This window comes from Maniola jurtina, chromosome 19 (assembly GCF_905333055.1).
Source record: "Maniola jurtina chromosome 19, ilManJurt1.1, whole genome shotgun sequence".
In the NCBI taxonomy this organism is placed as follows: domain Eukaryota; kingdom Metazoa; phylum Arthropoda; class Insecta; order Lepidoptera; family Nymphalidae; genus Maniola; species Maniola jurtina.
The window spans coordinates 1,700,900-1,714,833 of record NC_060047.1 but is presented as its reverse complement, the minus strand read 5'-3'; the positions used below and the strand labels follow the sequence as shown (position 1 = coordinate 1,714,833).

The 13,934-nt window shown below is 37.8% G+C and overlaps 1 protein-coding gene across 3 annotated transcripts; it reads right to left on the bottom strand.

Annotated features, from left to right (window-relative positions):
- Nucleotides 1–4,078: 4,078 nt before the first annotated feature.
- LOC123874776 (CLIP domain-containing serine protease 14D-like) lies at nt 4,079–10,261 on the bottom strand. Of its 3 annotated transcripts, none has more exons than XM_045920264.1 (7): nt 10,073–10,261; nt 8,505–8,658; nt 7,442–7,757; nt 6,576–6,672; nt 6,127–6,311; nt 5,649–5,753; nt 4,079–4,738 (listed from the first exon to the last, which is right to left on the bottom strand). In XM_045920264.1, the coding sequence occupies exons 1-7, from the start codon at nt 10,156–10,158 to the stop codon at nt 4,422–4,424; spliced, it is 1,260 nt and encodes a 419-aa protein (XP_045776220.1). In that variant the 5' UTR covers nt 10,159–10,261; the 3' UTR covers nt 4,079–4,421. The 3 variants fall into 3 exon arrangements, with proteins under 3 accessions (XP_045776220.1, XP_045776222.1, XP_045776221.1); XM_045920266.1 differs by having other exon boundaries at nt 8,505–8,671; nt 10,101–10,261; XM_045920265.1 differs by having other exon boundaries at nt 8,505–8,686; nt 10,107–10,261.
- Nucleotides 10,262–13,934: the final 3,673 nt, after the last annotated feature.

The following is a 13,934-nucleotide window of genomic DNA, read 5'->3' as shown; positions in this document are numbered from 1 at the left end:
AAAGAACATTACTATGCTGCTCTTTATGATCCAGACGTGGACAATTTAATAGAAATGAATCTAGGGAATATAATTTAGCAGCGAGAGCTTGTTAGACAACTTAGCAATTGATAGATTCCTACATTTACTTATTGAGGTTTCCCTATCACAAACAAAAATCTTACTTGGCGTTTTCTACAGTCCCTCGCTTACTATTAATTTTTTCCCCTCATTCGAATCACTTTTAGAATCCCTACTCCCTACATATACTCATAGCATAATAATGGGTGACTTTAATACTTGTTTGCTTAAAGGTGATAATCGGGCTAATAAACTTAGAATCCATTATTGAATCTTGTAACATGACAATTCTTCCGCTTTCGGCTACTCATAACCTTCCTAACTGCATTCCTTCTCTTCTTGACTTGATTATAGTGTCTTCTCCTGACCTTGTATCTAAGCATGGCCAATGCTCTGCGGATGCCTTTTCTCATCACGATTTACTTTTTCTCTCGTACAAATTGCGCCCTCCAAAAATTAAACCTAAAATACTTCTGCGGCGTAATTTTGGTGGAATGGATGTAGATCGATTGTATGTAGATGCTTGTAAAGTTGACTGGTCAGTTGTTGAAACTGTATCCGACGTCGATCGTAAGGTTGACATTTTCAATTCCTTACTGACTCAGCTTTATGACATTCATGCGCCAATTAAGCCTGTTAAACTCAAACATTTACCTGCACCTTGGCTTTCGCAAGATTTAAAAGATCTGATTCTTAAGAAAGGTGTAGCGAAAACCAGACTAAAGTGCAATCCATCTGAGGAAAATCACAGAAAATACAACAAACTCAGGAATCGCTGCAATACATTGTGTCGAGATGCACAGCGACGCCATATTCATGCATCAGTCGAGAACGGCGACTCTTGTAGAGTTTGGAAATTTCTAAAGACGGTTGGAGTTGGTAAAACGTCACATAATTCATCTCCACCTAACGTTGACGTTGATCTCCTAAATCAATATTTCTCATCACCTCTAAACTCCATTAATAGTTCTGATAAATTACAAACTATTCATTCTCTTTCAACGACTCCTACCCCTTCCTATCCTCCGTTCAATTTCAGCCAGTTTTCTACTGATGATGTTAAGAAGAGCATACTGTCCATCTCTTCGAATGCTGTTGGTAGCGACGACATTAGCCGTAATATGATAATTCCTATCGTGGATATTGTAATTCCTGCAATCACCCACATTCTAAACGAATCGATTACAACGTCCAAATTTCCTGATGCCTGGAAAAGTGCTCATGTTGTACCTCTTCCGAAAAAGGCTAATGCTGAGTATTTTTCCGATTTCCGTCCCATTTCCATCTTACCGTTTCTTTCCAAAGTCCTTGAAAAGTTAATTCACTATCAACTTAACCTTTTCCTGAATAGTCACTGCCTATTTAACCCTTTCCAATCTGGTTTCCGTTCTGGACATAGTACGGCTACTGCTCTGATTAAAGTTACTGATGACATTCGCTGGGGCATGGATAATCAACAACTCACAGTATTGACTTTGCTCGATTTCAGTAATGCTTTTAACACTGTGGACCATGATATACTTGTGAGTATGTTGCGTTCTCTTAACTTATCTCCATCAGCAACTGACTGGATGCATAGTTACCTAAGCGGTCGCCAGCAGCGTATTCGTGTCGAGGAAACTCATTCGTCTTGGTGCGATATCACTGCTGGTGTGCCTCAGGGTGGCGTGTTGTCACCATTACTCTTTTCTATTTTCATTAATTCTTTAACTCAAAAACTATCTTCTCTGTACCACATGTATGCAGATGACGTCCAAATTTACACCCAGGCAACTCTTGTGGACCTTCCGGCAGCCGTTACTCAAATAAATAATGATCTGGAGCTAATTCTGGAGTGGAGTCGATTTTATGGCCTCAATGTTAATCCGATCAAATCTCAGGCTATAATTATTGGCAGTCGGAACCTTATCTCAAAAATTGATTGGTTTACGCTTCCTCCCATCGAGTACAATGGTATTGTCATCCCATATTGTGATTCCGTTAAAAATCTGGGGATACATATGGATTGCAATTTAGGTTGGACGAATCACTTAAAACAGATTAGCAGGAAGACTTTTGCATCTCTGAGCTCTTTGCGTCGTCTACAATCATTTCTTCCAATTCCTACTAAAATTATGTTAGCACAGACTTTACTTCTTCCTATCCTTGATTATGCCGACGCAAGTTATATTAACTTAACAGAAGATCAGTTAAACAAGCTTGAGAGACTTCAAAACACTAGTATTCGGTTCATATTTGGGTTGCGCAAATATGACCATGTGTCTCATTTTCGGTCTCGTCTCAAGTGGTTACCCATCCGACTTCGCCGGAACTTACATATCCTTTCTATTCTGTACTGTGTATTGTTTCACCCTTCTTCTCCTCCTTACTTGAAGGAGAAATTTGAATTTGCAGCGCGTCCGGGACAAGTTCTCCGCACCTCTAGGAAGCTTATTTTAAGGACGCCTTCACATTCTTCTTCCTTTTTCAATAAATCCTTCACAGTTCAATCTATTAAATTGTGGAATGCCTTGCCTCTCGTAATCAGGGAGGCTAAGTCCATCAATATCTTTAAGAGGCTGGTGAAAGATCACTATTTGTCACTATCACTTTAGCATTATCGGATTTATTGGAACATATTTTACTAGTCTTAATAATAGTTTGAGGATTTATTATTTATCTATATATCATATTTATTTATTATTATTTTTTTAGTCTATATTATGTATTTTATTATTTAGTACATTATTTAAATTTTAACATGTTTCTATGTATTTATTTATTTATTTATATATTTATTTATTCTAATATTATATATAAATGTAAATGTATACTTACACCACCTACCTCTAATATCTATAGCTATATCCTTTGGACCATTTTGGTTGCCTGGAAGAGATCGCTAGGTAGCGATAAGGCCGCCAAATTGTACCTATATTTTGTTGAGCTTTGTATGTGTTTTTCTGTACTAATTTTGTGGTGTACAATAAAAGTATATTCATTCATTCATTCATTCATTTTTTGAAATTATCATATTACCTGCATTACGTTACAATGAGTAGAAAAATATTTGCCCTACTTTGTTCTGTTATTTTCATTATTATGATTGAAAATTAATAAAACACAAAGTAGGTATATACGATAAAAGATTTATTTTATTCAACATATCCTTCCATTCGCTTACAATTACAAAACAAATAATACTGATTGATGACTTAATATTATAATAACGCAATTGCCCCCTAATCTTAACTAATAATGACTAGGCACGATGGATATCATCCCCACTCATCAAATTACTAACTAAAATGCTTCCATGATGGTCAAGCGGCTTAATGGCAAGCATATGGTTTTGTTTTGCTTGCTCAAGCAATTTCATGCACCCGTCAAGCAGCTTGAGCCAGCAAGAGGCATTTCTCACATTTCATTTCTGATTTCAAATAAAAAGTATAAAATCGCATCAATCACTCAAGCATCAAGTAAACGTTGTACACGGTCAACATGCTTGGCTCAAGCAAAAATCTAAGTGCTGGCTATCAAGCCCTCAAAGAATCATCCAACTCTTGACAAAATTGTAGGAGATTTGAAGTTCCTTTCACATTATACTTAGGAACTATTAATACGAGACGCAGTCATCTATGAAGAGAAATACTTGTATAGATTAGACAGCTTGCGTGTAATATTAACGTCTCCAAAATGTTCTCCAATGTTGTAATGTTTACAAGAAAAGCACTAGCTACTCAAAGCAATTTCCGTCATTCTGTCTGTAACAGTAACAGTTTGTAACACTCCGACCTCCCCTCATTGTATAAATCCTGTGTTTAAATCTATCTGTATGAATATGGTAACTTTTTTGGTAACATAATATTATAAAACTTGGAAATCTTGTGCTCATATTACACTTACTATTCAAATCTTTTTTTTTTTTTTAAAGAATACCTATTAGTTATTTTAATCATGACTAACATTCCCCTTTCCTCTCCAACTAAGCGTAAAGCTTGTGCTAGGAGTGGGTACGACAATAGTGCAACGGGTGGGGTTAATTCTCTTATGTTGTCCTTTTACGGATGCATTCTGGTTTCCGGTACAAACATTTATCTCATTGCCAATCTTGAGGTGCTATTTTTTATCAACATTATCATTATTTCCTACAGCATCCGTTGGATCTACAATGTTCTCTAACCTCCCATATTAAAGGGCCTCCAAATTCGTAGTTTCTTCTTAGAGTAAATTGTTGCCTTTTAATCTTCAGCACACTGCTCACAGGTTTGTGTCTGACATAAATCTATCGCTCTATAGATCTTAGCTTTAGACCATTGACGATACAAAAGCTGGGATAAAGTTTGAATACTTGGAGTTTATTCGAATTGAGGACGGAAGAATCAAGTCTGAACAATGTCGCGTATCCAGTCCATGTATGCAGTGACCCTTGTGTAGGCTCCGGGTATGCCTGCTTGCCCGCATGCTTTACCCCCAAAACTTGTAATGCCATAGAGGAACCAGTTCGATCTGTAGTTCTCTCTGACCTCCCTCATCAAAGGACCTCCGGAGTCTCCTCTACACGAGTCCTTGCCGCCTCTGCCTCCAGCACAAATCAAGAACTGCGAGGATGATTCTGGGATATAGGGTATGGCAGCTCGACAAATGTCTATTGGCACAGCTTCGACATCCACTTTCCGTTTGACCATAGATGTTTCACCTGGAACAATGAGAATACATTGTTTAAAAAAAAAATCCTAAAGTTTGGACAAACCTCAGATTCTAGTTCCAATTTTTCTTAACCTTGGCAAAGTTCTCTTCCAATTTTTTTCACTACAATATACAAATTTTGTTGGACTATTGTGCCGTGGAGTAATTAATTTAATTGGTGTGACTCTCTATCAGGTTGGTGATCACATAATTTCACTTGATCTCCCATAATCAAAATCTTAGGAGATGTAAAGACCGTACTTTTGCACACCATTCCTAATAATATTACGGAAGTAAAGAGAGATGAGGCTTGACCCCTAAATACTGAATGAAAAGATATCGCTTCACAACAGCTTGTAAAAGTCATCTTATAAATGAATCTGTTAGATACAATAAAGTGAAAGCTAGCCTCATCTACAAATATTAAAGCTAGTTACTGTACAAATTATGCCGCGTGGAATGGTGCCAAGAATACTGGTTGCATTTCTACGCTGGCCAGCTAGGCTGATCCCCTGCGCAAAAAATGAGTCAGCCCTTCTGTCACCAGATGAGGCTATTAATCGCGGTCAAATGTCTCGTAAATTTTTTTTAGACTCCATATGGCCCCAGTGTCTCCACGGCAAACGGAACAAAGAAGATATAGTTCTCGAAAAGAGAGGCATACCTGCACCGCTTGCCATTTTCCGCCATTTCTGCTGCGGCTCCCGATCTTGACGCTGTCTCTGATGACACGGGGTCAATATGTCAACGCACATTGCGCCCACATTAGGGCCCGCCCCCGTTCCCAGGGAACCAACGTCAATCCATCAGGTCTCTTGCCATCATCCCGACTAATCCCTACCAGCTCAATAAGCGCAGGAATGTCTATGAATGTAAATGAATCTTGATGTTTTAATCAAATAATTGCAATTGAAACTTACCAAACTCAGTTACTCCCCAGCCAGCAGTCCAGTAGGAACTATCTCGCGTATAGTCCTGCATTTTGATGTATTCAGTTGTAGGCAGGCAGATGGGTTGTATAAAGTCTGCAAATAACAAGCAGCATTTAACAACTTTGTATTGAAGTCATCATTATCATTATTTCAGACGACCTCTCTGTCAGTCTTAAAAGTGGGAAGTCTCGGGTTCGATTCCTGGCAGGGGCAATTTTGCAATTTATAAGTTTGGTCTGGTCTTTCTCCGTGGTTAGTTAGCACCCTGCCGGCAAAGACGTGCCGCCAAGTGATAGCATACTAGTACGATGCCGAGTAGAAATCGATCAAGGCTATGGGTTTAATGAAATTTGCCATGCCATACCCCTTCAAGGTCAGCCCGCTTCCATAGACCAGGCCAGATAGGAGTCAAGGTTTAACTTGTATCATGATGAAAAAATAAGTTGGGAAAAATTTGAAACCATACCTGTAAAGTTAACCGGCTGCTTCAGTTTTATAACAGCAATGTCCCCAAAAGTCAAGGCTTCTTTCTTGTACTTGGGGTAGAGGAATACTTTTTCTATTTCAATCTCCACCGGTGGATCAGCACATACACTGTCGAAACACTCATTTGGCGACTGAGTATTCCACTCACCCAGGCGAATACTGACACTGCAAATACAATTCTATGTTAAGTTCACCTACCAGTAGTTATCACTTATCATCTAATGTGAGGTTACCAAATTAAACATAAGTGCGTGTCACCTTTATAGAAAGAAAAAGAGAGAAAACGGGTGCCAGGCCTTCGTTATTTTATAAAAGCTGAAAGTTTCTCTGCGTATTGTCCCCAGCACAGGGAGGAAAGATCAGCGACTACGAATGTCAAAACGCAGCATTTTTAAAGAAATAGAAGGAATGATGATGATGATGACTTACGGTGTTAGTGTGTGACCCGAGAAGCAATGCGCGGCAGACAGAAGGTGACGGTCCGTGATGAGAGTGGCTGAACAACTTAATTGGAATTTGTTGTCATCTGCAAAACAAACGTAAAGAATTGAAGTTTTTTTAATTGTATGGTAAGTTAGCTCTGGGTTGCGAGACTTTTTCTTTTTGGGGTAAAATCTGTGAAATCCTTATTCCATTATATACCGTCTACTGACATAATCATGTCCGACTTCGCGTTTTTTATGACCTACGGAGTACGGACTGGGCTGCGAGACAGGTCTCATCCTAGATCCTAGTCAAAACGATGCAGTCTAAGATCAAAGCAAGCTTCTAAGGAGGTATCATGTCTCTATTTTGGAACATTAGCTTTGTGCAGAAGCAATTTGCAGCATGAGCGATCGTTAAGATTTCTTTGAATAAAATGCCACGGTTTTGAAGAATTTAAAGATAAGCTCTACCAATTCTACCATCTACTCGTATACGAAGTTCTCTGTTTAAACAATAGTCATAAGAACAGTCGCTAAGGGCTTCTTAAGAAAGCTCAGAGTCACTCGGCGGGCGATGGAGAGGCTATACTTGGAGTTTCTCTACGTGATCAAATCAGAAATGAGGAGTCTGTAAGAGATCCAGAGTAATCGACATAGCCCAACGGATTGCGAAGCTAAAGTAGCAACGGATGCCACATGTGTATAGTTCGAAATAAACGGCCATGCGGCACCACAAAGCATAGGAGTTCGCAGATCTCCCACTAGGTTGATGGACGACATCAAACGAGTTGCAGGAAGCCACTGGAGATTTATATCCAGCAATGCAAATCTGTTACATGAAGATGGTGATGATGATGAATGTAAACTTACGATCTAAGTATTTGACGAGGGCCATCCATGGGAATTCATCAATTGCAGCGATTGTTCCGCCAATTATTCTGTCAGAACCTGTTGATTCGCCACATATCTCTCTATCAGGGAAAGGGTCAGGCTTCTCCGTTGGAGGTTCCGTTTTTATTGGTATTTCAGTAGCGGTTGCCGCTTCTGTGGTCCGGAAGGTTGATGTGGTCCTTCGAACTAGGTCGGCAAGCGGTGTGGTGGTAGTCTTCGGTCTGTTCGTGGCAGTTTCTTCGGATTTGTTGTACACTATGAAGTCAGAGTTTGGTGGGACATCGGGGCAGCAAACCTGATTAAATTATCATGCTGTAGATATGTATCAAATTTCAGATTTGCTTAGAATTACTAAAAGATTTACAAAATTTTAATATACATACTTAGTAAAATTATATAAGTTTGTCTGCCTATTTGTGCGCATTTAAAAAAAAATACTGGACGTTATTGAGACAATATTTTTTCAGTTTTTAACCCCCTATCCAAAAAGCTCTTAAACTAAGCATTTTAGCTATAATCCAAGAAAATCGATTCAGCCGTTTGAACGTTATCAGCTCTTTTCTAGTTATATTGTAACCTTTACTTGTCGGGGGTGTTATAAATTTTTAATTTACACTTGTTATGTATAATTTAGTAGGAGTACTTAACTACGAGTATAATTAGGTACATACTTTAAATACATTTACGCTTTTGGCTAAAATAAGACGAGTACTTGAAAACCATGTATAACTTGCCCAACTGGCCGATTGCAAAAAAACTACTTCAATCATTATTGCAATCCTAATCGTAGTGATTGGTTGAATTTATGGTATTCTTGTTGCAACAATGTATTCTATCCAATAGTGAGTGACCGTCAACCAATCAGAGGCAAAAAGAGAATACGAAAGAGTACTAAGGATTGACATTATAGCTGTCATTTTACCGTAATCGACTGAGCCCCAGAATTTCACAACAGGCAATCAAAAATTAAGTTGCGGGGGGAGTTTGTAGTATAAAGAGTAAAGAAGTATTAGACGAACCATAAAAATTACTTGCAACTTACCACTGGGGTCGATCCTTGGAAACCACAAAGCATATTTCGTAACTGTTTTCTCGTATTATCGGTCTCTTTGCTTGATGCTAAGCTACTAATTAATTTCACGACATATTCGCAATCCGTAATAACTTTGCACGTTCCATTGAGTTTAATACACTGCTCTTCTGCTTTTTCTGAAACAAGAGATTTACGTCAAAATATGAAAGAAAAAAAAACCTTGTTTTGTGAAATGTCTCAATTTTTTTTCTAGCATACCACCACTCCATAACCACGTTTATAGAAGTCCTTGGCTTTGCTTGTATTCATATCGGGTCAATCAAACGGAAGTCGGTTAATAAGGCAAAAGGGTCAAGGATGTAAAGCAAAAATGAGATAGATATAAGACCCGTTTCCATTGGAGTGATGAGATGTGGAACGGAAACATTGCGCTTCGACCAATCAGATTGTTGAGAGAAGTTGGACCTGGATACCGGCATCGTACCGGAACGCAATGGCTTGACGACACGGCTTTGCCGATTGGGTGTTAATTAGACAAGGCCTGTCTTCCATCAGACCAGATCAGAGTCAATTTAAAAAATGATAAATTGCTAAATGGCTCCCATCCACAGAGCTCACTGCTACACCAGGAAGATTGTCATAAGTACATACATTTAAGGGATTACTCACAAAATTTAAATATGCTAGACTTGTCTGCTTGTATCAGCTTTTTATAACCAAATTGATAAGCAGTTGATAGGACGACAGTCATATCTGTATTTAATTTCAATTGGTTAATTGGTATTGGAGACTATTATGATTTATGAAAATAATTCCTCAAAGGGAATGTTTTCGTTCGGGGGTTTTTTTTAGTAATAAATTATTTTTCTTTCAGATTTTTTATCTTCAATGTTATGAGCTTTGGAATTCCCTTACTCTCAAGAAAAAAGTTTTTAATCCGTTATAATAGGGTTTAAAAATATTTTAAAGGAGGTAAATCGAATCTTTGAAGAGATACCGCAGTTTCTTGCTGGTTCATCTTGGTAAGGACATTCCGAAAGAGTGGTAGATGCACCTGACGACTCAAAAGCAGTTAAATTAAGTTTTTTTTTAAATGACTTGAATAAAAATCTTTCTATTTCTATAATGTCTAATCTTCTTTAATCTATTATTATATTTGTTTTAATTATTATTGCGATGACTAAAATATCCTGTTCTTCATTCTCTTTTATATTGTTATCAATATTTTTTAATACATCGTTGAAATGTCCTTCGGTTTTATGAAGGTTATCTGTATTGTGTTGCTATAGCATTAACAGCTTAAAGTTGCCTTTAAACTACGGTAATATAATATAATATATAATATTTAAGGATCTATAGAAAATACAAGTTTTGAATTTCCCGCAATTTTCCATAACACTCAACTAAGACAGTTGACGTAATGTAAACAATCAAGTCAATAACGTTAAACTGTGCCTTAAAGTTAGCACAATAAGAAATAGAATAACTTAATACGTGTGAATCGTTCGTAAATAAATGCATTAGCGACATGAAGAAGGCAAAACCAGTTAAGATTTAAGAACAACTCTATTAATGGAATTAATGTGAATGTAAATAATAACTTACGAGACGCTACAGAAGAGAGTATGACTAGTAATATTATTGATCTAGTTACGTAATCCATGATCGCAACCGAAATATTTATTGTAAATTTTAATATAATTAATCACATGAATGAAAAAATAAACGATTTAATATTCACTACCGCTCTGTACAATGACAGGAAGTTACTGACTGGTTTTGCGGTGTCAAAAGCTTATTATATCTGCGTTTGTGTTGAATCACGGGTGTGTTCGTACGGCACGTACTTGCGAATGTGTGAGGCTCTGGAAAGTACGTATGAAAAAAATAAGATCTTTATATTATCGGTTCGATTCTGCTTAGGTTCGTCGGGGAAATGGTGCGCCATGACTTTGACGTCATCGATAAGGTAGAGTTTCTAGCAATAAGTTACGTGATTGTGCAGATTTGTGGGCGGGTCTCTTGTGTCGTCATACGGTCATATGTGAACAGTTCCCCAATCCCCTAGTTAGTTGGGTTTTCAGGGCACATTTTTAACTAGAGGATACTTATAATGTAATCCGTGTAAGAATTGCATAATTCCATAATGTTTTAAGACCTGAACTTAGATTTCAGATTCGTTCTTATTGTTAATCACAGATCAAGAGGTATGTGGAGAAAAATGTAAAAGATAAATAAAAATTGAAGAAAATAAGACAAATAAGACAGGAAAGAACAGAAGAAATTGTGAATCTGAAATGATGATTAGGAATATTCTAAAATTTATAGAAGGTAAACAGAGGGAAAATGTCAGAGGGAAAGACCAGGGTATAAGGTATGATAAATAGGAAGAAAAAAGAAAAATGTGTGTCTGTTTTTGATTCTATTAAATTAGAAATTATGTCTAGGGAGTAGGGACGAAGACCATCTAGACACAACAGAAGAAATCGCCACTGATGAATGATGATGCTCAGATTGTCACATGATTAAGGATTCGTTTCCACTAGAATGGACAGGAGTGGATTAAATTGTTGAGAGACGACCTGATCTCATCTATCAATAATCCACCATGCATTAGTGAAAACGAACTACTTATCTATACTTACCTGCGCTTTTGTGGTTTTTGAAGTCGGTTTTATTTTTCTTTTGAATTTTTTTTATTTCACGATTTTTAGTGGCCAAACTGTACTATAATATGCTATGCCCAGTTAAAATCCTACTGTTTACTAAGCTATTACACTGATTGCGAGAAATTTGCTCTTATCCATTGAGGAGTTCTGTTCTCCATCTCCGAAGATATTCGTCAGATCTTCACCAAATTTATATGGGACCACCTGCACATTAAACCCTTTCAAACAAAAAAAAATCCAAATCTGTTGAGGGGTAATCGGGGATCATACTTAAAAAATAAAAAAAAAGATTCTGATGAATTGAGAACCTCCTCCTTTTTTTGAAGTCGGTTAAAAAAGTAAAAAATAATTTTTGTTTAGCTACACGTGTAATGTACCTAGGTATGAAGTCGGTCGGAGCTTCACACTTGGATTTCTAATTTTGTTTTATTATGCTCGCTCGACTTCATACCTAGGTTATTTGCGTTTAAAGCAATTAAATAATATCACTTAAAACATCGTGAGGAGACCTGCATACCTGACAGTTCTCCACAGTGTTCTCACTGGAGTGTGACGTCTGCATCGATGTATATGGATGGGCCCTTCGAAGATAAAAAACGCGCTTAAAAAGTCAAGAGAATTTGCAAAAGTCTCTTGACTTTGTCAATGACGATGACGTAAGATTCAAGCGTATTTTTGCGGACGGAATTGTATGGGAAAGGCTAATCCAACGTCTGCCAATCCATACTTGGCCAGCGAGGTAGACTTAATGCTCAAAACCAATACGTCATTGCCGAAAACCCGTCTCATTCTGAGAGGAGGTCCATGATCTATAGCGTCTGTAGTTGGCTGGTTGATTTCAATTGCCTTATTCAGGTGTGAAAGTTCAAAAAGTAAAGTATGCAGAGGGTATGATGCATGATTGATGAGGACTGTTTGAACTTTGAGTAGTTACTACCTACTAGTTAGTAGAGGATTATAACCTAATATACTGTAATATTTAAAAATATCGTCGACGAATTGCGGTTACTTATCTAGTCTATTTTACAATTAATATTAGTAACGGAGCTGACCTCAGTCTTCTAGAACGAATAGAACAATAAAAGATCTTAGTAATGCATGCACATTGCACACTTACTTAGTACGAGTTTGCACGACTCGATATTTTTGATAGATTTGGAGAATCGAAACAAATTGAATCGATGGTGAATTATCACGTCATATGAGTTTGATAATAAACCAATGCACCTTAATTGCCTTGTTTTAAAGCCATACCTATATTGAAATTATGCAAATTCATTTTAATTTTGCGCTAGGAGCGTTTAGATATGAACTCGGATTCAAAGTATCTAAGTCAATTTTTACTTTACCGTTATCTTGTCTTTGTACTCGAAACTCGAAATCTACCTACATTGTCAAGCTGTGCAATTTGCACTAGTACCTATACTGCTATACCTACCCTCTTATGACTCATCGTCATCAATCATCATCATTAAACATATATTTATACGAGTGTACACAGGTGAGATTAAGTTCCGGAAAGTCATATCGGAACTGGTGAGTTACCTAGGTAGTTATTTTTGTCATCGGAAGAAAATTACGTTGAAAGTGATTCATTTTGCGTCCTGAAATCCTAATATAGGCAGTAGAGATAAAAAAGCAAAAGCCCAAGTAAGGCTTTCTTGTGGATTTGACATCAACACAAGGTATAAGTCATCCATCCATCCATCAGCCTGTAAGCGTCCACTGCTGGACATAGGCCTTTCCAAGAGCGCGCCACCAAACACGGTCCTCCGCCTTCCTCATCCATCCGCTCCCCGCCACCTTCTTCAGGTCATCGGTCCAGCGGTATAAGGTAAGGTATAAGTGCAAATTAAAAATTTATAACACCCCCGACAAGTGATGGTTACAGTAACTAGAAGAGCTGATAACTTTCAAACGGCTGAACCGATTTCTTCTAGGTCAACGGGAAGTACTCTAATAGCTTTCTTGACAGACACAACGGACGGATGAACAGACAGACAGACAGACATCAAAGTGATCCTATAAGGGTCCTTTTGAGGTACGGAACCCTAAAAACTAATATTATGACTAACTAGCTGATGCCCGCAGCTTCGCCCGCGTGGATTGATCAGATCCTCTGCAGCATCAGGATTGAGGAGTTGGACTCCAAGTTTTTTATAAAACAATGTCGCAAAGTTCCTCTATCGATTAAAAAAGAAATGACGCAAATCGGTTCAGAAATCTCGGAGATTTCGGTGTACATAGGTAGAAAAACACAACTCCCTTGTTGAAAGTCGGTTAAAAAAGTAGCCTATGTTACTCCCTGGTCAATTCTCTACTTGTCTGTGAAAATCCCGTCAAAATCGGTTCAGCCGTTCCCAAGATTAGCCTTTTCAAACAGACAGACAGACAGACAGACAGACAAAAATTTTAAAAACGTGTGATTCAGTTATGGTATCGTTCAAATAACCATATGACCTTAATATGCGGTAGTTATTTCAAAATTACAGACAGACACTCCAATTTTATTTATTAGTATAGATATTCCCATTGACCTCCTGCCCGCTGGAACGATGACCTGAAGAAGGTGGCGGGGAGCGGGTGGACGAGGAAGATGGAGGACCGTGTTTGGTAGCGCGCTCTTGGAAAGGCCTATGTCCAGCTGTGGACGCATACAGGCTGATGGTATGGAATAGAATATTTCCCTTTCCCCTCCAACAAAACGTAAAGCTTATGCTAAGAATAGGCACGACAATTATTTAGTGCTATGAAAATAAAAATACGCTTA

Coding starts and splice junctions, on each gene's coding strand:
- LOC123874776 (XM_045920264.1), bottom strand. CDS start 10,158: ATGGATTACGTAACTAGATCAATAATATTACTAGTCATACTCTCTTCT. Junction 8,659..10,072: donor TTATTTACATTCACATTAAT/TCCATTAATAGA, acceptor AAAAGCAGAAGA/GCAGTGTATTAAACTCAATG. Junction 6,312..6,575: donor TCGGGTCACACACTAACACC/GTAAGTCATCAT, acceptor TTGTATTTGCAG/TGTCAGTATTCGCCTGGGTG.